Source organism: Cucurbita pepo, chromosome 2 (assembly GCF_057944985.1).
Source record: "Cucurbita pepo subsp. pepo isolate OVF chromosome 2, ASM5794498v1, whole genome shotgun sequence".
Classification (NCBI taxonomy): domain Eukaryota; kingdom Viridiplantae; phylum Streptophyta; class Magnoliopsida; order Cucurbitales; family Cucurbitaceae; genus Cucurbita; species Cucurbita pepo.
In genome coordinates this window covers 99,282-123,183 of record NC_141799.1, presented here as the reverse complement: position 1 = coordinate 123,183, position 23,902 = coordinate 99,282, and the positions used below count along the sequence as shown (strand labels likewise).

The 23,902-nt window shown below is 40.1% G+C and overlaps 6 protein-coding genes and 1 non-coding gene across 7 annotated transcripts; 4 read left to right on the top strand and 3 right to left on the bottom strand.

The window, feature by feature from the left end:
* Nucleotides 1-613: 613 nt before the first annotated feature.
* Nucleotides 614-1,407, top strand: LOC111787643 (RING-H2 finger protein ATL80). The gene has a single exon (XM_023667661.2). The coding sequence runs from the start codon at nt 711-713 to the stop codon at nt 1,269-1,271; it is 561 nt and encodes a 186-aa protein (XP_023523429.2). The 5' UTR covers nt 614-710; the 3' UTR covers nt 1,272-1,407.
* A 1,585-nt stretch (nt 1,408-2,992) lies between these two features.
* Nucleotides 2,993-3,064, bottom strand: TRNAW-CCA (transfer RNA tryptophan (anticodon CCA)). Its single transcript has one exon. It is a non-coding gene; the product is annotated as a tRNA-Trp (tRNA).
* A 63-nt stretch (nt 3,065-3,127) lies between these two features.
* MCD1 (multiple chloroplast division site 1) lies at nt 3,128-6,695 on the top strand. The gene is made up of 6 exons (XM_023668139.2): nt 3,128-3,300; nt 3,410-3,694; nt 4,097-4,263; nt 4,383-4,770; nt 6,168-6,375; nt 6,476-6,695. The coding sequence occupies exons 1-5, from the start codon at nt 3,256-3,258 to the stop codon at nt 6,372-6,374; spliced, it is 1,092 nt and encodes a 363-aa protein (XP_023523907.2). The 5' UTR covers nt 3,128-3,255; the 3' UTR covers nt 6,375; nt 6,476-6,695.
* A 35-nt stretch (nt 6,696-6,730) lies between these two features.
* On the bottom strand, nt 6,731-9,545 carry LOC111788007 (protein PLASTID MOVEMENT IMPAIRED 1-like). The gene has a single exon (XM_023668138.2). The coding sequence runs from the start codon at nt 9,500-9,502 to the stop codon at nt 6,905-6,907; it is 2,598 nt and encodes an 865-aa protein (XP_023523906.2). The 5' UTR covers nt 9,503-9,545; the 3' UTR covers nt 6,731-6,904.
* A 4,692-nt stretch (nt 9,546-14,237) lies between these two features.
* On the bottom strand, nt 14,238-17,001 carry LOC111789055 (NAC domain-containing protein 4). Its single transcript, XM_023669691.2, has 3 exons — nt 16,507-17,001; nt 15,584-15,858; nt 14,238-15,247 (listed from the first exon to the last, which is right to left on the bottom strand). The coding sequence occupies exons 1-3, from the start codon at nt 16,706-16,708 to the stop codon at nt 14,390-14,392; spliced, it is 1,335 nt and encodes a 444-aa protein (XP_023525459.2). The 5' UTR covers nt 16,709-17,001; the 3' UTR covers nt 14,238-14,389.
* A 3,196-nt stretch (nt 17,002-20,197) lies between these two features.
* On the top strand, nt 20,198-21,783 carry XCP2 (xylem cysteine peptidase 2). The gene is made up of 4 exons (XM_023668749.2): nt 20,198-20,672; nt 20,779-21,014; nt 21,124-21,264; nt 21,348-21,783. The coding sequence occupies exons 1-4, from the start codon at nt 20,219-20,221 to the stop codon at nt 21,561-21,563; spliced, it is 1,047 nt and encodes a 348-aa protein (XP_023524517.2). The 5' UTR covers nt 20,198-20,218; the 3' UTR covers nt 21,564-21,783.
* A 1,178-nt stretch (nt 21,784-22,961) lies between these two features.
* LOC111788410 (heavy metal-associated isoprenylated plant protein 30) lies at nt 22,962-23,793 on the top strand. The gene is made up of 3 exons (XM_023668750.2): nt 22,962-23,136; nt 23,224-23,296; nt 23,407-23,793. Exons 1-3 carry the CDS (start codon nt 23,131-23,133, stop codon nt 23,601-23,603), a joined length of 276 nt encoding a protein of 91 aa, XP_023524518.2. The 5' UTR covers nt 22,962-23,130; the 3' UTR covers nt 23,604-23,793.
* Nucleotides 23,794-23,902: the final 109 nt, after the last annotated feature.

Below are 23,902 nucleotides of genomic sequence, written 5' to 3'. Positions count from 1 at the left end.
ACTGCCGTTGAGGAAGTAACTCATACGTCTTCTAATTTTGATTTAATATCTGACTCCTCTTCCGATCTGAACCCAAACTAAAGAGTTCTGTTTTCTCATACTTCTGCCCTAAAAAAACGTTAATTTTGAAGGAGAGCCTCAACAGGACATTCAGGTGGGAGTGGGAGAGTGGGAGTGGGAGTGGGAGTGGGAGAGTGTGTGTGTTCTTGTTGGATGAATATGAATTCAGTCCTTCCTCATGATTCAAAGCAACATGGATGCTTATAATTTCACATGTAACTCACCGTAGGAATCCTCATGTTTCGAGGGCATTAATATTTTATAAGTAAAGATATAATATAATGCTGTATAAATAATTTTTAAAAATTTAAAATATTATTACATATTCTTCAGCGATAAAAATATAAGTTTAAATAAATAAGGTAAATATACAATGTGGTGAAAGGGCTATTTTTCAAATGGGTATCATAAATTTTTTTTTTTCTTTTTTGTGATATATATATATATATGTGTGTGTGTGTGTGAATTTACGTAGTGGCGTCTATACAAACGCTGTTAGAAGTGAGGTTAAACGAAAGCCGATTCCCGTGTCCAGTATAAAACCCCCCAAATCCCCTCAAAACGACAGACGTTACGCTCACAGTTGATTTAAAACGACTGCTCTTCCCATCCCTTATCTTATACTCTCTTCCCTCATCTCGCCGCTCCAAATGCGTCCTTTTAGGTACCTCGCCGATGCCAACTCCTCCTCCATCTCCGACACGGTGGAGCCCGAGAGGTATGACTCCGACTTCGTCATAATCCTCGCCGCTCTTCTCTGCGCCTTGATATGCGTTCTTGGTCTCGTTGCTGTCGCTCGATGCGCCTGGCTACGCCACCTCGCTGGCGATGGAGGCGGCGCTGCTTCCACTCGTCCTCCTCCGCCTCCTGCCTCCAACAAAGGTCTCAAGAAGAAGATCCTGAGGTCTCTTCCCAAGTACACCTTCACCGCGGAGTTTGCTGCTCAGTTCTCAGATTGCGCGATCTGCCTCGCGGAGTTCGTTGTCGGTGATGAAATCCGCGTTCTGCCGCAGTGTGGCCATGGATTTCACGTGTCCTGCATCGATACGTGGTTCCGATCTCACTCCTCCTGTCCTTCATGCCGTCAGATTCTGGTGGTAAGTCAGTGCCAGAAGTGCGGCGGTTTTCCTGCGAGCTCGAGTTCGAACGGTGGGACTGAATCCAGAGTAAAAGATGAAGGAGAAGATAAGAGGAATAGGTTCTTACCTTAGGCCTAGGTTTTTCTTGAACTACTGCGATTCTTGTTCCTTACTTCCCGTGCTGTAAATATCTTTCTAAATCAAAATTCATGTAATTACAAGAAGTTGTGGATGTATTCAAATTGTAAGCGGAGGCGATTTCCCTGAATTTGAAATCTGCCGCTCTGGTACGTTCTATCGTGAATATTGACCTCAAATCTGTCGTCGATTTTCAGCCTCGGAACGTAACGGAGACGGCATAATTTTACAGTGCAGGCGCTCAAATCAAAAGGGGAACAGTGTTAGTAGTATCATGTGGATGGTGCACATTGTTTTATGTGGACAACAGTCAATGCGAATTGTTTATTTGCATCTTGGATCGCTCGCATTTTTCAGCTCGAAATGGCTTCCTCTGCCTGCATCTCTCTCTTCACAATGCCAATTTTTGTCTTTCCTGCGCCCAAGCCAAGTGGTGGGATGCGAAAACTTCTGAAAATGGAATCATTCTACCTGCAAACTGCAACTGCTCCCTTTGTGATTAAAAATTTGCAACAGCCCATGGCTGCTGCTGCTGCTGCTGCTGCTCTGTCCTTCTCTCACCATCATCATAACTATCAACTTCATTTAACATAAACTTCATTATGTCTTCAGATTTTGTAAAAAGTAAATAGACGAGGGATCTGAAAAGAAAACCATTCTGGTTGTGTGAATAGAATTGAATGAGGGGATATGAAAATTAATGTAAAAAGTGAATATATATTTTTAGAAATAAAATTGTTATTATAAGAAAAGCTTAGAAAATGAATTTTTTTTTTGTAGGAAAAAGAACTCATAATAGCAAGTTTGAAGGAATCAAAATCAAACAAACCCCACTTTTTTCTCTCTTCCTCTTTCCACATTGGATTGGGAATTCAACTTTGTGAGATATCCATTTCACATGCATTCTTTCTGCCTTCCCATTATCACACTTTTTCTCTCCCACTTTTAACCACGCACAGTGTTGTGGGAGATATCAACATTATAATAAATGCGACGATTCTAAACCTATAATCTAAACTATATATAATTGCAAATAAACTTAGGCTTTGACTAGAAAAAATCACAAAGGCAGATGTGTTAATTGATGACATAGTTTAATATTTATATATATATATATATATATAGTAAAATAGATGTTTGGAAAATGGAGTAAAATAAAAGGAATTTAAAAGAAAAAAGTGTTGATGGAATAAACAAATAAAGGTAGGTAAGCATGTGTAGCCCCTTGTTTTTAAAATGGGAACTGGAAATGTGGGTTACCCAAAAATGGGAATGAATTAGGTGAATTGGTATTTGTAATCCAAACAATTTGCATTCCTATTTACTTTCTTTTTTAATTCCCCAACGCCACACTTTCCAATATTGCGGCCCTTTCTCCTTCTTTCTCTTTCTTTAGCGTCCTTTAACAAAATTCGTCCTTCTAGTGTACATATATTTATATATAAAATACACCACTTATCCTGATAAGTATAAATAAACCCATTTTTATTATTCCTTCACATATTACATATAATATAATAATTATGTGGCAGTCATCACATGGGCATCATCATGTCTTTAATACTTCTTACACTTCGTTTCAATTTCCACTTCATCTGCGTACGTGGCACAATCTTAGCCAACAAATAAATCTCATTAGCATAGGTACAACTTTAGAAATAACAATGTAGCTTTAATAATAAAAGAATTATTAAATAGAGAAAAATTTTAAAAATTGAACCCGACGTGAATCGAACACGCAACCTTCTGATCTGGAGTCAGACGCGCTACCATTGCGCCACGGATCCGTTTCTGTTAGTGAGGTCGAGCTTTATTAATATATTTGTATTTTATTTGGTTCCAAAAGCAAAGGTATTCTTGGAAACCCTATCCTCCCGCGGCTCATTCATTTGCTATGGCGCCTCTTTGCACGTTCCCGTCTCCAAAATTCTAATTTCCCTTTGGCTTTCTTTCAGTATGTTTTCTTCCTGCACATGTAATGGCTTCCAATTGGACTCTTCAGCTACATTCTCATTCTTTCCAGGTAATCGCCTTCCGCTTGTCTTTCTTCCTTAGTTTTAATCATGTTTCTCTTAATTTCGTCGGGAAATGTTCTCTGCCATGTTTATTCACTTTTTAGATCGTATGTGCAGCCATCCGTATGGGCTCGAAAGCCTCCTGCACTGTCCGGTATATTCGAACTCGGAATTGGTTATAAATGCACTAGCATTAGGTATGAGCATTTCAATTGGAATCGGCATGGAATGGGTCGCAAGTCTCTGATTAGAGCGAGTTGGGGTTCCGGGAGCACTGATTCTGGCCGAAATGTCGAAGATGATGAAATTGTGGTCAAGAGTGGTACTGTGGCTGTGGCTTCCAAAGATTTCATCGGGAAAATGAAGGAGATGACTAGTTCCTCGCCTCTAGGCGTTTTCGTGGTAATACATTCTTTTTATTTTTTATCTTTTGGTCCTCTCGGGAAAGGCGTTTGTAATGATTCTCTTCAACTGCTATATACACAATTTACATCTCTTTACCGCAAATGAAAGGAGAACTGTCTCCTAAATTGTCATGGACCTTGAGTCCATGAGTATTACGTGATTGGAACCTGCATTGCATCATGAATGGTTTTGAGAAATTGGTTTGGGATGGAATATCAGTGGACTGGATATAAGCATATGCAAGTTTTGAACGCAAAGAATTAAATGTAATTTGCAACAACGTATTGTGTCCTTTTCTTTAAACTCGAAACTTTTGTGACCCTACTCTTAGCGCAAATCATATATTTTGTTTTGGAGTTACCTTGCTATATCTTACTCTCCTATCACATTATTTTCCAGATGAACAAATGTACTGGAAATGGGCTTGCAATTGGGTTTTTCATTGTAACTGCTTGTTTAGCAATAGTTGCAAGAGTGTATTTCATGGGGAAGTCCAGGGACAGTCACTCCGGATCAGTGGCTGATCTTGTCAGGCGTGGTCAGCTAAGATCTGACAGAAGAGGCATGTATGAATTAATCTTTGAATGCTTTGTCCTTTCGACTTGCTAAAATGTCATGTTATGTTATGTATTACTTGTTTCCATTATATTCTTATAGTTTTCTCTATAATCATCTTTTCTTCCAGTTCCAAGCCTTTAAAATACAACGATCCCTTTAACAACCCATTGGTGAAGGTTGACAAAAGCAACTCGTCTGTTGAAATGTGCGGAAAGGTTTATCGGTTGGCCCCAGTTACACTTACCAAGGAGGAACAAAGTATTCATCAGAAACGGAGGTCCCGAGCATATCAGTGGAAGAGGCCAACCATGTTTCTTAAGGAAGGAGATTCAATTCCTCCTGATGTTGACCCGGATTCAGTTAGGTGGATTCCTGCAAACCATCCTTTCGCAACAACAGCTAGTGATATTGACGAAGACTTAGCCCAGAACAACGTGTACCAAAAGCATGGTGTTCCTTTCCGTATTCAAGCTGAGCATGAGGCTCTGCAGAGAAAGCTGGAAGCACTCCAGAATGTGAGTACCTCTGAATCTCTGATACTTTGTACTGGTTTCTGTGGTGTCTTCATGTTCATTCCTTTAGTTACTAAATTCATATGTATCAATTGCTGCGTGTTAATGGGGAACTAAAATGAAGCAATATTCAGGTAGACAACTTAAGACGGCTCTCTCCCCTGGTTGGTGTTTTGCATAACAAAACTAATGACGAATGCCAAGTCCTTTTCATCTTCTGCCTCTTTTTTGAATTTTACCAATTTATCCTCTCTTTTAATCGGCGCCCGATGGCCTTCCTAAAGATATTAAAAGCATTTCATCTATTTCTTTCAAGTTTAATCCCTTTCACATTAGGTGGACACCCCATCGGCTTCAAGAAGGAGAAGATTCTATGGATTCAATTATTTGAGTCTTTTTAGGACCACTTGGTTAGATAAAAATAGAATAGCTTTATTAGGATAAAGGTAGATTCTCTTGCCTTTTCTGAGATTCTCCCGCTTTTGGATTCTCCCACTTTTGTTACTCACTCTTAGGTGGTGAAAGTTATATGCACGTCCTTTGCAATTATTGTTCAAACTGTTTTTGTGCCAACTTGAAGTGCTTTTTAAATGCATCTTCCTTGTCTAAATTTGAGGCTTTTCTCACCCTTTGTGATTTACTTTCTTCAATGAAATGAATTTAATTCTTCTGCAATCACAAATATCACTGAAAGATGAACTTTCTGGTTTTGCCTATATGTGAGAACGGATTGTATTCCTTGATGATTTGAATTATAACCTTCAAGAATTACATATCATTGGGTTAAGTTTTATAAATGTTCCCTTTGGGGATGCCAGATACATTCTAGTTCTGAGTATTTATTGTACATATTTAGGGATATACTAGCGACAGAAGGACAGAACTCAGCATCTGTTGGATGAATTATTCGCATGCAGTTCTTGGTATTTATAATAAACTTATTAAGAAAGGAAGCTAGAAAAAGAGTTGTAGGGATCCTTGAGGCAATGGAAAAGCTTTTATTTATTTATTTATTGATTTATTGATTTAGAGGGAGAAATGGGGTGGGGAGTTTGGTTTTGGGACGAGATTTAAGAATTATGCAGAAAAGAGCCTCAAATTCAGGTAACTCGTAGGAAGTTTACATCTAAACGCTTGTGATGTGTAGTGGACGTTTTAATCTTAATTAAATTTTTTATTGTTCATTTGGCGCACTACATCAATAAGTTGTTCCTCTTCCCTCCCATCTTAAAAATCATCAGTTTGTACGATAAATGATTATTATTTATTCTCATTTCCCGTTATCTGGGCCTTGGGTTAGATCGAGATTCATATGAAATTAATTATTCAAGTGATGATGCCTGTCCACTAAATTGTATTTAAGAGTCACCCTTTAATATTTATATGTACGTTTTGCGCAGGAACAGAAACTGAATAATTTATTTATAGATCCTGGAAGTGCCAAGGAGTTTGAGAGGCCTTTTAAATCAAAATCCAAGTCAGATGAACAAGTTGAACGGAGTTTTTCTGATCACCAAGCTGGGGAGTCAAAGCCTCCAAACTCGGGACCTCATCCAAGTTCTATCGGTGGTGTTCAATCAACATCTGATGAAGCACAGAAATCCTGAGGTCAGGGTTTTTTCTGCTGTGTTCATAAAGATAATCATTTTACCATCCCAACAATCTATCAGGTTCCTCTAAATTTAGAATTTGTGTATTTAAAATGCAGGCTTGCTGTAAATAGGACCATCTTTTTGCCATTGGTTTTTTTTTATCTGCAGAACGCATGAAGTTAGTTGTTGAGGCGCTTACTGTATAGTATCAATGCGTGCAGACTTGTTTCCGTAGGCTATCAGTAGTGAATGTATTTCTGTGTTTTGAGGCAGAACTTTCAAAAATATGTACTTTTGTTGAATTGGTATAATCGTTCAATTCTCTGCCTTATTGCATTCTCGATTGTAATCTGAAAATTGACTTGAACTGCTAACATTAACACATAAGATTGTTATTTGAATTCTGTAACTAAATACAAAATGAACTATGCAATTGCTCCTAATTCTCTCTTATTATTAACTGTAGAAAATAATAAAAATATGAACACACGACGAACTCACTACGCTGTGACCGCTACTGACCGTAATTCAAACGGCTTCTTCTTCTAGTTCACAAACTTTACATCTGGGTTTCGTATAGGTTTGAGCCACATGTCCGCCATTGCCCTCGACGACAAGCTCCAAAGCAAATCTGGTCCCTTGGATGATAAATGCTTTCCCTTCTTCACCGCCTTCCCAATCCCATGCGCCACTAGCCACTGCATCGCCGTCAGCCTCTGCTTTTCGCTGCCCCACGCGTTCCTCTTCCCTCCGCCCCTCACCTTCAACCCACCCACATGCAAGCTCGTCACCTTGAATCTTCTTTCCTCTTCGTATTTGCTTGATTTTTCTTCCATTTCTTCTTCCTTGGCGTGGATCAGACCCACCACAGGGCCTCCCACGGCTTCGTATCGCCTTAGTGGGTCTCTTAACTGCACCACCACCGCCAGTGTGATGGATTCTGGATCTTCCAATTGGCCTGCAAGTTTAGTGAAGTTGAATTTATTCATCCAGTCTTCGTACGGAACTGCACAATCCAGGGGGTGCATTTGATTTTGATCCTTTCCTCCAATTTTCACATTCAGAGCCGATACGTCAAATGGGGCTTCTTCCTCCGCCATTTCGGCCTGGATTTTCAAGGCTTCCACGCTCATTTCTTCGAGCTTTTGCAAAGAGAAGGCTAGAATCTCTTCGATGGTTAGAGGGATTTCGTTTAAGTTCCAAATTCCTGTCGAAATCCTCTCTTTCCTTCCCGTGCTCAACGCGGTCACCATTGATTTTACTGCAGCAATGGCGCGGGCAGCGGTGGAACTTGCTCCTTCTTTGTTTCTCCCTTGAATGATTGCCGAAGCAATTCCTTCGAATGCTATTTGTTCTGCTGTTTTGCCCATCAGTTCATCCGTAGACATCAATCCCATTACTTTGGAGCTCAGTTCCTCGACCCCGCTGCAAGCCATTCTCTGAAACAACTCGAATCCACTCAGCGACTGTGTGGAGGCTAAAATGAATGGTTTCGATATCTGCATCGCTAGTTTTGGAATGTCCTTTCTTGAAACTTGGGTGTTTAATGGATTCATGGCGGCTAAGTAGCCTCCATCTCTGGTTTGAACAACGCAGCCCAGCCCCTTTCCAAGGTCTGAAAGGTACGATTTGGATTCAATTTCAGAGGAATCCTCTGTTTCTTCAAGTTGGTAACGACGGATTTCAGGGTAATCGAGTTTGCTGTCTTTTTTGTATGAGCCATCCCCGTCTTCTTCCTCGAGCATCTGCAGAAATTCCCTTGTTACGTTTTCTTCATCAGCATCAAGCCTCTGCGAATCGGATTCTTCATCGTTTTTGCCCAGATTTTCATCTCCCATCATTGATTCCAGAGCTTTTATTTGCTGTGCAATGGAATCGAGTTCCGACAATCGATTCAAATGAACCTGATCGTGTACAACCTCCTTGACTACCTCGCTTGAAGTCGACTTTTCTTCCATGGATTTTTCAGATTCTTCTTTGTCCAGTTCTTCCCCTTTGTCCTGAATCTCAACTCCTTTGTCAACAACTTGAAACTCTGGGAGATCGAAATCTTCAATATTCGGTTCTTCTGATTTCTGAATGGAGGGGGGAGTTGACGGAATCGGTGCTGGTTCATCTAAGTTCAGATCATCCATTCCTGTATGATCTGTTGTCGCTCTTGTTTGCGATGGTGTCCAAGCTTCGGTTTGAGCAGTTAATCTGGGACTAGGAACGCTGAAGGAGGTCTTCGATTGCTTTCTCCCGTAAGATTTTCCCGATTTGGATTCCTTCGGCTGAGCTTGACTGTAAATTCCAACTCCTCCGTCTTTCTCCATAATCTGGAAGCCTAATTTGACGACGAGTTCTCCTCCTTTAGCTTTCCCCGCCAAATTGAAGCTTATATCCCACTGTCGAACTCGCGTTCCTTCGCTACTCTTCTCCATGGACTCTTCAATCAGCTTACTCAAATCCACTGGACTTCTCCCGAAATCAAGCTCTTGAGCATCTACAGCGAAAGCGTAAATCCAAAACGGACGAGGCTCGAATTTGAGAGGCTTTCCGTTACCAGAAGTGCAATAAACGTGAGATTTGAGGAACAACGTCTCTTCAAAATCCGCAGCGCCTTGCGAAACCCTAGACGGCATTGTGTTGACTGCTCCATCTTTGGTCTCTTTCTTCCTCACGCAAACGGAAAGTCGAAGCCCATTCATGGAGGCGGGAAGGCCCTGAACGGTGACGACTTCAACAGAGAACAAGCAACTAATCTTCTGCATTCCGATGTGGGCGAGAGCTCGAATAGGCTTCCAATTCCAAATCCCCTTCTTCTCGGGGGCGGCTTCATCCAACTTCCTCAGCTCCGGCTGATTAGAAGAAACCTTGTTTGGTTGGGATTGGGAGTTATGATCGTCATCGAGCTTGGGGCGGGAACGCCATGGGGAGAGAGACATACGCCGGGACCGGGGCTTGTTGATTGTGTGGATGGCCCCCACATCTTCAGAAGAGGGAATAGAAGGAAGAGAGGTCCGAGGAAGAACAAGCGAGGCTGTTCTTCGAGTAGTGGAGGAGGTGTGGGTTTGGTAGAGCGTTTGGCTGAGTGCCTCAAGCTCCTGGAGAAGGTGGGTATTGGAATCCCTTGTTTCCGGCGTGTCGTGATGAGTGGCCATTGATGAGGTTGGAGCCAAAAGTGCAGGAGGAGGAGGAGGAGGAGGAGGAAGAAGAGTGTAAGAGGTGGAGATATTGGGAGATACGATAGGTGAAAGAAAGCGGCGGGTGGAGCATGGAGAGCCAGGCAAAAGTTTCTGGGCACAAAAGCTTGAGCGACACACACGGCTTCTTCTTCCATCTTCGGGTCCCTTCTGCATTCATTGCCCACTATCTTCTCGCTCATTCCTCAATCATTGCTAATTTTCAAACTTCAACTGCCACTTCAATTTTTACCAACATTATCACTAATCACAATTAAATAACAACTAACCGTCGTCATAAAATAATTAATGCTGTAACTAATTACAATAATTTTAACACTATTCCATCATAATACGTATACTTATTTTATTTTTTTTACAAATTTTAGTATTTCAAATGGGGTTAGAATTAGAATTATAGAATTAGAATTAGAATTAGAATTATAGAATTAGAATTAGAATTATAGAATTAGAATTAGACGGGGGGGAGAGAGCGGGTCAAGTGGGTAAAAAAAAAAAAAAAAAAAAAAAAAAAAAAGGTTAAAAAAAGAGCTGAATTTTTGGAAAGAATTGGACGTAATTGGTATGAGAGGGTGCATAAGTAGTAAAGGGTGAAGGAGAAAGAGAGAGCGAAGAAAATGTGGAAGATGGAAGAGCATGAGCCGCCGCAGCAGCAAATGAGGCGGGAAACAGAAGAAGACAAGGGTTCGGTGGAAGAACTGCTGCCACTGGAGAGCAGTCCTTACGTGAAATACAAGGACTTGGAGGACTACAAAAACAAGGGGTATGGGGTGGAGGGCCATATTGAGCCCAAGCCCATTCAGGGCGGCGGCACCGATGCCCCCACCTTGTCCGGCAGCGGCTTCCCAGAGGTGGCTCCGGCCTCCATTGACGCCGTCACCAGACAAGGCCTTATCCACTGATATGTGCGACTCTATTTTTTTGACAACATATCCAATGTGTTGAATTCTTTTTTTTTTTATCATAATTATGAATTAATTTGAGTTAGAGAGTCATCCATTTCTCTCCCTCGCCTCGCCTCACCTCTATAATTTTAAATAACTTAAAATATGAAAATTTGATTCCATACACCTTATTTAAGAATTTCTTTTCACTTCTTTGGGTGCTGCAATAAACATTCCCATATAAAGATAAATTGCTCGTGACATATTCACACAAAGAAGGTTAATTGGCAAATTTTATAATTATCCGGACTCCTAACATACATATACATACAACTTGGTGAGATAGGACTCCCAGTCACATAACTAGTCATGTGTACCAACATGATATTTTAATATTAATAACAAAAAAAAAAAAAAAAAGATTACAAACAACAATAATACAAATAGCATATAATCAATATATGATTTGTGTAACGTACGCTATAATAATAATATAGAAATGTTTTGTGAATGATAGACATAAAGATAATTTTTGAAATATGGTTGCTAATAAATATAAAATTGTGTATCAATAATAGAAAACTATCATACACATTATTGGTCTATTAACAATAGTCACAAAAATAAACCTAAAAGTTATCTATTAATGATACACTTTACCCATAAATGAAATAAAATGATCTACAGATGAACATAAAAGTTATTTATCAAATTATCATTAATTGACATTTACCAATAAATAAAATAAAAATAGTCTACAAATGATATACTAAGTTTTGAAATTTTGAGTGTGAATGGGCCTACTAGCATTTTCCACCTTAGAATGCAGGCCTGTAATCAAGGCCCAAATTGTTGTGTGAATGGGCCTACTATCATTTTCCAGCTTAACCTGCAGGCCCGTAATCAAGGCCCAAATTTGAGTGTGAATGGGCCTTAGTAGCATTTTCCAGCTTCAAATTCAGGCCCGTAATAAAGGCCCATATTTTGAGCGGAATAGGCCTATATAGCGTAAATGGACTGACTTCGATCTGGACTTGTAGATCACTTCGTGTTGAAGATCCTTTCGCTGAAATCTGCAGAAAAATGGCGTTGATGAAAGGAGAGCCGCTGGTGAGGAAGCTCGCCGTGTTCGCCAAGTATGTTGTTCTTCCGGGAGCCATGGCCGCCGCTCTTGTTTACTCTCCTCCAGATTATGCTTACTTCAAGAATGACGATAAGTCTTCCAAATAGGATTCTTTCCCATTCTTCCACCTATCGGTTCGTCTCGATCTGCCTTCTCTTAGGGCTAGCGTTTTATAATCCTCGTTATGCTGTTCTCTTTCTAAAATTTTGATAGATGATTTGGTCTGATTGTGGGATGTTTTACGTGAACGAACGTGTTATCTGCTATTGAGGAAATGCTCGTTGTGTTTGCAATTAGAATTGATGCTTTGTGCATCTCATAATCATTGATAAAAAAATTGATAATGTTTTAATCGATGAATATGTTTTCGAGAGTGTGCTTAAGACGTATTTGAACTTTCTCTACATTTATTATCCTGCCTCGCATAACTTCGACACGAATCATAACTTGATAATTCTTTTCTTTTTGTAATTTGATTTGAATTTGATTAGGCAGAATAAACTAAGTTTGAACTTGATGAAATAAGTAGGCTCTATTAGATCCAACGTACAAGGTGTTTATCTTTTTATAGGATCACCATAATTGATTGTGTCGTCATCTAGATTACCAGCCATTTAATGGGCGTATTGGTAGTTGATCTCCCTAGTTTCCTCATTGATTTGCCTCTTGAACGTAAGGTTGCTTATTTTCGATAATAACCCCCTGGCACACTCAGGAAAAGAAAGAGCCTTTTCCTACAAACCAGCCATCCCATTGCCCAGGGGGTTTAAATGCTGAGTATCTTTGCTGCTTGATAATTCCTTGATTCCTCTTTTCTTGACGTATGGGTTTCAAACTATCACCTAAATTTGCTGAAATGTTTGAGAATCACGTTCATTGCTATGTAAGCATTAGAAGCTTTTGTCTGGTTTATTTTCTTCCATTCGATAAAATTGGAATTGGAATTGATTTTCTGTTTTCTTGTGGTACAGGACCGTCTGATCATGTAGGCTTGCATTGGCAGATTTGTGTTCCTCTTTTGTTGATAATGGTGTGTAATGGACTTACTGTCATTATGTCTCAATAATTAGTCATTTGTTTCACTTTTGGGGCTTGGTCTTCGGAGAAAGAACAATGAATTGTTTCCTTGAGGAATACTCAAAATGGGAAGTATATGTTTCCTTTGCTTATTTTTTCCCCTCTTCTTGCCCTTGATAAATTTGAAGAAATTTTGTGGGCTATATGTCCATGGAAGTGGTGACTGAACCATGAGACTGAAGTGGACATTGAATGGGATACATACATACCTGCAAATCTCATATGCTTGTATGAAAATGGTACAGTTTTAAAATGTTGGAAATGTGGATATCCCATGATCACACAACATATATATTCATTCACTCAGAATGTATATTTACCAACCCTTTGGTCCTGTCCAGTGTTAATTTGAAATCGGGTTTTTCGACCTTTACTTGATCCCAGGCACAAGGGAGGGACATGATTACTTGACGTCATCCTCATCTTCCAGTGATTTTTAAGTCAAATTACCACTGTTGTTTTGTGTTTGATTTTTCCCTCCGATCGTATACTTTGTTAAAAGTTTCAAAATGTTTTTGTTGGGACTGCCATCAATTCTCTTCATGTCCCTCTGCTTAGCATCGATATTTCATAGCATTCCTTTGGAAGAGTAGTAATTTGAAGATTTACTCATATTTTAAGCAGTGCAGATGACATTAGCTCTGTCGCCCAATCTTTGGTGCGACCTTAAGTAGAAGGAAGCTCGAAATGAGAATGACAGGTTCAGGTAAGGGGGGGGGGAGTGGTTTATGTAATTAAGTCTTGCTGACTCCAGCGGTGGAAGGATATAACTGAATTGGGCTGCTGCATGAATTTGGGGCCTTAGCCTGTGTTTTGGAAATAGATTTAAACAGAAATATTGGAAGGAATTTGTGTGCAATGATTGAGGGGAGGGGAGGGGAGGGGAGGGGAGGGGTGGGGTGGGACGGCATGGCATGGCAACAATAGGATAATGGGACTACACTACACTACACTACACTGCAAACTGTGTCAGGTATTCTTGTGGCCGAATAACTCTGTTTTTTATGAATGGGTTGGGGACAAAACAACAAAGGATTTGGGGTCCTTTGGTTCACAGTTGATTCAAGATTTTAGAATCCAAACCTGATTTTGATGGCCCCATGCCGTACTCGTTTTATTTTGTCATTATTCCTGCTGCGGAGTAGATATGTCTGTTCTCTGATATATACTAATAATTCTTAGGGGCTACTTTTCTGTGCCACTCGCGTGATTCAGATTCATCACAGCTTTATTTTCTTTACTAAATGATGCTTCTTTAAATTTATTCCCACCACCTATTGCTCCTGTTCATTGCTATTATTGAGATGAGGAGGCTGAGGGCTGGCCTAGGGCAGAAGAAGCCCCTCCTTAGTCCTAAGCCAACCCACCCACAGCCCACAGCAAGAGCATGCATGCAACCACCACTGTACCATTGCCAACTTCTTCAAACTTCAAATACCTAATAAATTGCAGGTGACGTCAAAATATACTTGAGACGAACCTTGCAATCCCATCAATGGTGTCAAATCCAGCTGAACCTGCCCTCACCTAATTCTCGATCTTCACTAGAGCGCCCATTTATGTTTATATGCTGGGTGTCTTCGGCTTACGTACAGAGGTGGATAATGGGTTTTAGAGAAGGGAAAGCATGGATTTTAAAGAAATATTTGGTACATGCAGACACGCAGATTGGACGCTACGCTACAGACGCATACTAGTTTACAACCACGTACTTGAGTACTAAAAAAGTAAGCGAAAAGTTAAAAAATACGAAAAAAGATGTTAAGCATCTAAAGGCCAAGATTCTCCATGGGCATGGACGATGTTGATGTGAGGATCTAACATTGTCTGATAGCCGGCCTTGGTGAAGGCGATTGAAGTTGATATGTCATGAACAGACACCTCAGCAGCCGGGGCTGGTGGTGAACTGCATTCCATTTCAAAAGACAAGGGATGTTGATGGTAAGAGGGGGGGTTTGGCTGCATCTTCATCATATCCATGAAGTCTGAGTTGGCCTCAGCGGGCTCGAAATGGGTTGTAAAGCTGGCCTCCGCTTTGAACTGTTTAAAGACATCACACTGTTGTTGTTGATGCTGCTGCTGCTGCTGCTTTAGTAGTACTGTGGAATCTTGATGTGAGAGGAGAGACTTGAAGAGAATCGATGGCAGCAGTGATGATGATGATGATGATGATGATGATGATGCGGACGGAGTATACGTGTTGCTGTTGGCATTAGCAATGGGGTTTATGTTATTGCTGGCTATGGAGATGGTGTTGATTGAGATAGGGGGTGGTGGTGGTGGTGGTGGTGGTGGTTTGTGTTGCTGATGATGCTGCTGCAACGGCTGCTCGTTCGAGGAAAGGAGGTTGGATTGGGACACGACTGAGGTTACGAAGCTCTTCAGGTCGCTTTCAGGAGGCTGATGAATCTGAAAAGGGTTTTGGAAAGCCTGCATTGCGGCTTGAGATTGACACTCTATTAGTGTTGTTGGAGTCGTCTCGAGCAACGGAGGCAAGGAGTTGGAAGTAGTGGACGAAGATAAAGCAGCAGCAGACTCCAGGAGGTAAGCGTGGCACGGGAACATTGGATTTTTCTTCTCCCCATTCTTGTGAAATATTCTGCAAATAACCCATTCTTCCTGCAACCGACACAAAAAATAAAAATAAAAATAAAAATAAATAAAAAGAAAAAGAAAAGCAAGGGCTACAGCACGTTGCGCCATTACCAGAAGATAAAACTTAGCAGTAGTTAAATCAATCGCATCACATCAAAACTTACCCCCCAAAGTAAATAATAGAAGAAGAACAGTGTAGCATTGGAAAGAGGCAGTACTTTTATGGAATATATAAAATAAGTCAACCCGGAAGAGGACAAAAGAATAGGGTTAAGCATTGCAGGTTAATATAGGTAGGTTGATTCGCACGGTGCGAGAATGCACGTGCGGTGGCGGGGGCGAGTTCATTATTGGCATTACCTTGCAGGCATGGCGGTAAGAGAAATCGCCGTCTAAGCGGTACTCATGCATGACCCACTTGGTTTTCTCTCCACGCGGGGCTCTGCCTCTGTAGAACACCAGCGTCTTCTTCATCCCAAGTAGGGATCCATTGGATGCACTGTAAACTTCCCTGTCTTTTCCGGTGGCTTTCCAGTAACCAGCTCCGGTGGCCCTATTTGTTCTTAGCCCTGTTGGGTACTTCCGGTCACGCAAGCTGTAGAAGTACCATTCTCTCTCGCCCATCTTTGCAACATCTGAAACAATCAACACACACACAACAATGCATATTACTAAAGTACCCCTTCTCCTCTCCTCTCCTCTCCTCTCCTCTCCTCTCTTCTCTTCTCTTCTCTCTCCATCTCTTTGAGCTGCACATTTCTTTTATTAGAGTCTACCAGTTTGTGGGCAGTTGAGATACTTTTACAGGGAGAGATAGATTTTGTAGCGTTGTTAAATGGAAAAATAATGGTAGCTGCAACCCCAGTGATGCATTAGATCATTGAAGTTGACATGAACCTACCTCTAGCATTATGGCGACAAGAAAGATGCAACTTATGAACTTGAAAAGGGTGTTGCTTTTATCCCCTTAACTTCAACTCCTCAGTTTGGACGTCACAAAAGTGATGATTTGATAGGAAAACAAAAACAAAAACAAAAACAAAAACAAAAACAAAAACAAAACAAAACAAAACAAAAGCCACATTTTCTGTTCCTATCTTAGAGAAGAAAGACCGAAAATCTACGATCACAGCTTCAAAAAAAGTATGATATAGAGATGGAAGAAGGAAGATTTTGACACTAATTTTTAAAAAAAGTGAGGGTGAATGTTTGAAGTTACTTAATAATGCTGCTGCATGGGTGACTAAGGTGAGGAGAATCATAAACACAAGTGTAGTACGTACCTGGAAGCTCCCATGGCTCACATCGATTGAGGTCTACCTCAGCAATCTCCACCCCGCAGAAGCTGCCTTTGAAAACCTTTGAAGCCAAGTAAAATGTGATAAGCTCCTCATCAGTAGGGTGGAACCGAAACCCTGGAGGCAATCCCTGCTCGTTTAACTCTTCGCCATTTAGCTCGGATAAGATTTGCTCCATTGCCATCATGGTTGTCCGCAGATGTCCAGAGAGAGAGAGAGAGAGAGAGAGGGAGAGAGGGAGAGAGAGAAGAAAGAGTTGAGGGAAAGAGAATGGGAGGAGAGAGTGATTATTTTATAAAGGAAGGGTAAATTATATAGGTATGATTATAAAGCACTGAAACCAAAGTAAAGCGAAAGAAAAATATGAGGGGAAATGAGGAGGCGGAGAGATAAGGATTTGAGATTCTTAAAACGCTTTCATGGGGGCCTAGAGAAACGCACCTGAAAAAGGCCTTCCCTTCCCGGACTAGGTCGCCAACAAAATCATATTTTTATTAATGTGTTTTTTTTTTTTTTTTTTGTTGGGAGAAAAAAGAGAAAGGGAACAGGGGGCGGTTCGCTTGGAGAATGTTAAATGCAAAACTTAGTTTATGCGTGCGTATGTTTGGTTGTTTGTTTGTTTTGAGGGTAGAAGTGAGATAATCTACATGAGGGAAAGGGAGACAAATAGTGAGATCATCACACTAATTCTTTCTCATGCCTTCCAAAACTTAGTAGTCTATGGATTCATATGCTACAATTATTATGAATAATGAAAGGACACCCATTGGACAATAATACTGTCAACAGTGAAAAATGAGGGCATGGAAGGAAGGAAGGAAGCAAGGAAGGAAGGAAGGAAGGAAGAAAGAAAGAGAAGGGAGAGCCGAATGGAATAGAACTTACTAACTTAGGGTGGGGCTCTTGATTGTAATAAATGATTTGAATGCTTTGGTGGGCTGCATATGCAATGAAATCAGTCGGCGTTGCACGTGTACGTATCATCACCAAATAATAATAATAATAATAACAACAACAACAACAATTTATTTAATGAGCACAAGAATAGTTATAACCACTGAGTGAAGTAAAAGATAATACAACTGCAACGCCAAAGATCTACTGATGCACTGTAATAGCCAAATAGGTAGCTTTACATAAGCCTATCTGGGCACCCTCTGCCCTCCTCTCGTTTTCTCTAAATTACTTTGAGCTGGAATGGGAACTCTCCACTGTTCCTCACCCACACGTAAGCCAAGCCACACCTCTTCTGCTTAGCGTTTTAAGGATTTTTTTTTTTTCCCCTAATCAATGGTCTTCGTGAGACGAATAGGAAAAGGAGACGTTGATGTGTGGCGTTGTCAAACAAAACTGTGGTCGAAAAAGTCAGTGCGGGGGCCATGAGAATTTAAGACATTGCACACTCCCATTGAATGCAAGGGCTGCTGCTTATTAATGTGTTCACAAAGATAATATCATTCTTATTATCTTTTTCTTTTTTGTAACTGGAAGAGGAATGAATGCATGCAATTACACCCACGCACGTGCCAAGGAAGGCTTGTTTTTTTGTTATATTGGGAGGATGCAAATGAAATGACAAGTCAATGTGTATAAAGGCAACAGGTTGCGTGGGACCTCAAATTCGTCGATTTCTCGTGTTTGATTCAAATCCGAGTGTAAAAAGGTAATATATATATACACACACAGGGCGAAGGAGTAACCACCAAGTACTAGTAAAGAGCAAGGAGGAGGTTGGGTGGGTGGACGAGTGGAGCTGCAAGGCAACGAAGCAGAAGAAAAGTGAAACTTTTGGATAATACAGGGACCACTCAGCAATAATCTCATAAGGAATGATTGGGGTTTGTGTTCAAATGTTATAAAAATATATATATATATATATATATATGAGAAATTCTCAATTCTCATAAATGAATTGAAAACAGAAAACGAGAAGGCAAGGCCATTTGGCGTTCTTCGACCCATTCCGTGTTTGTTAATTAACAACACCAATGCTTACAGCTCAAAGAAGTAGGGGCAGACTAGGTAATTTGCACCGTCTCTTATAAGGGGAAAAAGAAAGAAAAGGAAAGCCCGTACAAATGGGAGCAGAAGGGGGGAGGGAGGGAGGAGGGAGGAGGGAGGAGGGAGGAGGGAGGTGGGGGACCACCAGCAAGGTAAAAAGGAAACGGAAGGGGGGGGGGGGGGGGGGGGGGAGAGAGTGGAGAAATAATTGGGGAGAGAGCGGGGCGGAGCAGAGCAGAACAGAACAGAACAGATATGTGTGAAAAAGAAGTGCAATTATTAAACAACAATTGTCTCTTATTTACTCATGACATCGTCTTGCTTTGCTGTCTTCACATTCCCATTCATTTTCCAAACTCTTCAATTCCTTTCCCGTTTACCCTTACACTCCCACTTTCACTTCCTTACCCTTTGGGCTTTCACCCCCCAACGGTACAGCCCACCGCCTGTGTCCATTCTGGATTCTTTTCACTCCTCTTTCTTTCTTCCGTCACATTAACATACATTATGCATTTTTACGTCACCACAATAACTGGATGTCTAATAATTTATTGTGCGATTCTATACGAAAAAAATCATAATTTTTTGTCCTTCAAAAATAATAATATACAAATTTATTGTACCAATATTATATTAACTATACAGATATAGTTCAAAATTCTACAATATTGTTACTAAAATTCTATCTATGTAGCTTAAAAGGTTCCATCTGGCTTAGTAAAAAAAAAAAAAAAAAAACGTAAAAATATCTATAATGGCATCCCAAAGAAAAAACTATAATATTAATCGTCTTAGCTATTTTACTTCAGAGCAATAACAACAGTGATACCAAATTTTGCGAAAAAAAATTAACATTAGTAGTCATATATATAATTTCCTCAAAGAACCAGAGTAAAAAAAGCCATCAATCAATTTTTGCCTATATTATGTTTGAAATAATTAAACACACAAACCCAATAAAAATCTATTGCAAAACTAAAAAATAAAATAATGCAAAATCTTCTTGGTCCTAAGAAATTTATCCATCTACTAATAACATAAATATTAAGATGAACATAGTTTAATATACATAAAACATATTCTAAATTAAAACTAAGAAATTTATCCCATCTACTAAGAATATAAATATTAAGATGAACATATACCTTCAGGTCATTGTTTCCAATTCTTCATTTATAATGTATAACATCCAACATTTATAACCATAAATCAATTTACGTTTTATATTTTTCGAAACAAGAATACACGTGTAGTATAAAAATACCGAGGGGGCAAATTGCACCTATAAAGCAACACTACTTAGACTCGTTGCTGAGCTCCTCCTTATAAGTGGATTGGATCTACTTAATACCTCAATAATAATTAAAAATAAATAAAAATTCTTCCTCTGGTGTGAAGTGGAACTAAGTTTTCAAGTGATTCAGGAATTACATGAATGAGAATGACAGAAAGCGTAGATTCAAAGTCAGTTAATACACACAAACCAGTCTTTAAGTCTGGGTATCAATGTTCCTATATACAAATATATATTATATCAACTTTGCTTGTAAGCAACATTTTGTAAGCTACACACAAGCACATTCATTCAACCCTCCTAGTATAAATGGTTCCCTATATCTCTTCGTTTCCATCCAACCCTTTCTTTGTCTTCCTCCAATAAAAAATATTTGCGAATTCCAAAACTAGAGAGCTAGCAATGGCTCTGCCTAAGTCACTGCTTCTAGCGCTATGCATGTGCGTTTTTGTCGTAGCAAGTTGTGGGAAGGACTTTTCAATCGTGGGTTACTCAGCAGAAGACTTAACTTCCATGGATAAACTTATTGAGCTCTTTGAAGAATGGATATCAAAGCACGGCAAGATTTATGAGACCATCGAAGAAAAGTGGAATAGATTTGAGGTGTTTAAAGACAACTTGAAGCACATTGATGAAACAAACAAGAAAGTGAGTAGTTATTGGCTTGGACTCAATGAGTTTGCTGATTTGACCCACCAAGAGTTCCAAAAGATGTATCTTGGACTGAAAGTTGAGTCGTCTCGAACAGGGCAATCCCAAGAAGAGTTCACCTACAAGGATGTTGTAGATTTGCCCAAGTCGGTGGATTGGAGAAAGAAAGGAGCTGTGACTCGTGTCAAGAACCAAGGTTCATGTGGTAAGTAATATGTCAACTCCCATTTTGCGTTCCTATATCTAACTTTATCCAATAAAGAAGTAACCAATATTCAGCAGTAATTTGAATGGGGTTTGAAATTACACAGGTAGCTGCTGGGCATTTTCCACTGTTGCTGCAGTTGAGGGGATAAATAAGATTGTTGCTGGAAATTTGACATCGTTATCAGAGCAGGAACTAGTTGATTGCGATAGACCTTATAACAATGGGTGCCATGGGGGCCTCATGGACTACGCATTCTCTTTTATTGTCTCTAGTGGTGGACTTCACAAGGAAGAAGACTACCCTTATCTCGAGGAAGAAAGCACTTGCGAGAACAAAAAGGTAAAACTACCTACTGAACCCCGGAGCCCGTTTTTGGGCATTACATTGGACCAGATATATAAAACCATATCCAAAAAAGCTCAGAAATGTTCAAATTTCTTCCCTGCAGGGGGAACTGGAGGTAGTGACAATCTCTGGCTATAAGGACGTACCAGAGAACAATGAAGGCAGCCTCATAAAGGCATTGGCACACCAGCCACTCAGCGTGGCCATAGAAGCTTCAGGAAGAGATTTCCAATTCTACAGCGGGGTAAGCAAAATTTTGAACTGCTATGGATATTGCTGCATCTACTATCTGGCTCTAGTGCATAATAACATTACAACTTTGTGCAGGGCATTTTCGACGGACCCTGTGGAACAGAGCTTGATCATGGAGTCGCAGCCGTTGGATATGGATCATCAAAGGGAGTGGACTACATCATTGTGAAGAACTCGTGGGGACCCAAATGGGGAGAGAAGGGATTTATAAGAATGAAGAGGAACACTGGGAAGCCTGCAGGGCTGTGTGGAATCAATAAAATGGCTTCCTATCCTACTAAAAATAAGTGAAGAAAGTAACTATGTCTTGTTTCCTACATTATATTCCAAATATATGGCTTTGACTTTTATTTTTCTGTTTTCTTCTGTCTCCCACAGAGACGTATAATTCTGAAGCATATGTATTGACAATGATATTGTGAGAGAAAAACGATGACACATAAACCTTTGTTTGATACTGTGTTGTACACGACATTATAATCTGCAATTACATCATATTCGATTGGTTGAATGTAGGGCTTGCCAGCAGGGAAATAATCCAATCAGCTTTAGTACTTGTGATGAACGGAATTAGTTGAGTAATTGTAGCAAACATAGTCAGATTCATAGTCCATTACAGTTATTCGTTCCTTGATTTGGTAGAAATATGTTAAACTCCTTCATCATTTTTAATTACTCTACACTTCGATTTCTAAGACTTCCTAAGCCATGAATATCAAAGAGATGAAGATGTTGTCAAATTGTCGAGAAATACGCAAGAACATCGCAATTTCAGGCATAGTGTAAAAGTCGTGATACGCACCTGGAAGTGCAGCCACCATAAGAATCACCATCAAGCATCTTGCACTCCCGCGATGATAGGTCCACTTTCCGATGGGCAGCAGGCGGAAGCAGACGGAACTGAAAAGCCGAAGACTCGAAACATTACGGCTGCGTCCACCGCAGAGCCTATCATGGTGACCGTGAGGGTGGCTTTTCTGATGGTAAGGAGTTGGTCCGTTGGATAATCGTGATGACGGAAGAAAAACCGAACAGAAATCAAAAGCATCCGTGAAAAGGGTGGTCGCAGCAATTACGATGAATTTGAAAGGGGAATAGGTTGAGCGCCAAATAGACCTAATTACTACGCTTTTAAGTCTCTTATTATTTTCATTTAACTATAACTTTAATCAAAACATTTAAATTTCTTTTAATATGTTAATTGAAGTTGGGCGAAGAAGTGAAAGCGTGGTGTGATAAATTAAAGCTTTGGTCGGTAAGGTTGGGAGGGTGGTGGGTAGACGGTTATGTAGCGGTCAAGGTGATCTGGATGCTACAAGTTTGAAAGGGGTGTTGTAATATATGACCCAGTTTTGAAAAACATGGAAAAGGGATTGGAAATCCGATGAAACGTACGCGAGTTTCGAGAAGAATAATGAAGATTTTGGTGTCTGAAAATTCGAGATCCACAAAGTGAAGAAGAGTGAGTGAGGGGATTTTGGTAAAGGAAGTAAAGGGAAGTTGGACTCGTCAAACCCAATCATTTTGAATGCTTCAAGTTATTGAAAACAGGGGATTCTTGAATCTTGGAGTGGGAATCCCATGACACACATTACAACAGCTTCCTCGTATTCTGCTTCCACTTCTCTGTCTGCTCTGTTGTCTTTGGATGTTGTCTTTGGATGTTGTCTTTGGATGTTGTCCTTGGAAAAAGTAAAAGACTAGATTGAATCGGGGGTCGCTCTTCTGGAACACCCATCTCGGCCCCACTTTGCTTCTTCCAAACCCCCTCTATTTAACCCCCCTCTCCTCCTCCTCTGCATTTCACTCTTCCAACTTCGAACATTTCTTTCAATCCATTCGCACCTAAACGCCTTCCATGGAGGTACCATTCAACTTCAAACTTTTCTTCCTTTTTTTCTTTTTCTTTTTTTTGAGGAGACTAACGTTGTTCTTTGGGTGTGTGTCTCAGACAGTTGAGTTCAAAGTAGATATGGTCGGAATCCACGAGAAAAGGCTCAGGAAATGTCTGTACAAATTGAAAGGTAATTAGTGGCAAAGAGTGGAATATGGGTGGTTAGATTAGACGCATGATCCAGACACACAAATCTTGATGTTTGCTTCCAATCTGTGTTGGACATTTCATTTGATTCAGGTGTGGAGAAGGTGGAGGTGGACGCGAACAGCCAGAAGGTGGCGGTGACCAGCTGCATTCACCGGAACAAGATACTGAAAGCGATGAGGAGAAGTGGTCTGAAAGCCGATTTCTGGTCGGCCCAAAACGAGCTTCTTAATGCATACGCCGCCACTTATGGAGCCTTCAGATTCTGCTCCTACAACACCTTCTTTTAGAACTTTTACCATTTTTGTTTATTTTATTTTTGTGGGAGGGGTATAAATATGTTCATTCAGGCTGGCATTCAACTGCCTACTGTAATTTTAAACACAAGCAACTCCAAAACAAATCTCAGAATGAATAGCTTTTAGATGGAAATTCATTTGTATTTTTAAAATTATTTTTAAAATTATTTTTAAAATTAGATTAGAAATCCTAATTAAATATTTAAAAATAAATAAATTTTTATATATACATACATATATATTAAGAATGGGGATTGTTTACCCTTTTAAGTATGAGCAATCTTGGTTGA

Excerpts from the sequence above, each read along its gene's own strand:
- LOC111789055 (XM_023669691.2), bottom strand. The coding sequence starts at position 16,708 with ATGATGGCAATGGAGCAAATCTTATCCGAGCTAAATGGCGAAGAGTTA. Across the intron at positions 15,859-16,506 it reads TGAGCCATGGGAGCTTCCAG|ATGTTGCAAAGATGGGCGAG; the intron begins GTACGTACTACA and ends TGATTGTTTCAG. Across the intron at positions 15,248-15,583 it reads CTTACCGCCATGCCTGCAAG|GAAGAATGGGTTATTTGCAG; the intron begins GTAATGCCAATA and ends TGTCGGTTGCAG.
- XCP2 (XM_023668749.2), top strand. The coding sequence starts at position 20,219 with ATGGCTCTGCCTAAGTCACTGCTTCTAGCGCTATGCATGTGCGTTTTT. Across the intron at positions 21,015-21,123 it reads GCACTTGCGAGAACAAAAAG|GGGGAACTGGAGGTAGTGAC; the intron begins GTAAAACTACCT and ends TCTTCCCTGCAG. Across the intron at positions 21,265-21,347 it reads ATTTCCAATTCTACAGCGGG|GGCATTTTCGACGGACCCTG; the intron begins GTAAGCAAAATT and ends AACTTTGTGCAG.
- LOC111788410 (XM_023668750.2), top strand. Across the intron at positions 23,297-23,406 it reads ATGTCTGTACAAATTGAAAG|GTGTGGAGAAGGTGGAGGTG; the intron begins GTAATTAGTGGC and ends CATTTGATTCAG.
- LOC111787643 (XM_023667661.2), top strand. The coding sequence starts at position 711 with ATGCGTCCTTTTAGGTACCTCGCCGATGCCAACTCCTCCTCCATCTCC.
- MCD1 (XM_023668139.2), top strand. The coding sequence starts at position 3,256 with ATGGCTTCCAATTGGACTCTTCAGCTACATTCTCATTCTTTCCAG. Across the intron at positions 3,301-3,409 it reads TACATTCTCATTCTTTCCAG|CCATCCGTATGGGCTCGAAA; the intron begins GTAATCGCCTTC and ends TCGTATGTGCAG. Across the intron at positions 3,695-4,096 it reads CGCCTCTAGGCGTTTTCGTG|ATGAACAAATGTACTGGAAA; the intron begins GTAATACATTCT and ends ATTATTTTCCAG.
- LOC111788007 (XM_023668138.2), bottom strand. The coding sequence starts at position 9,502 with ATGGCCACTCATCACGACACGCCGGAAACAAGGGATTCCAATACCCAC.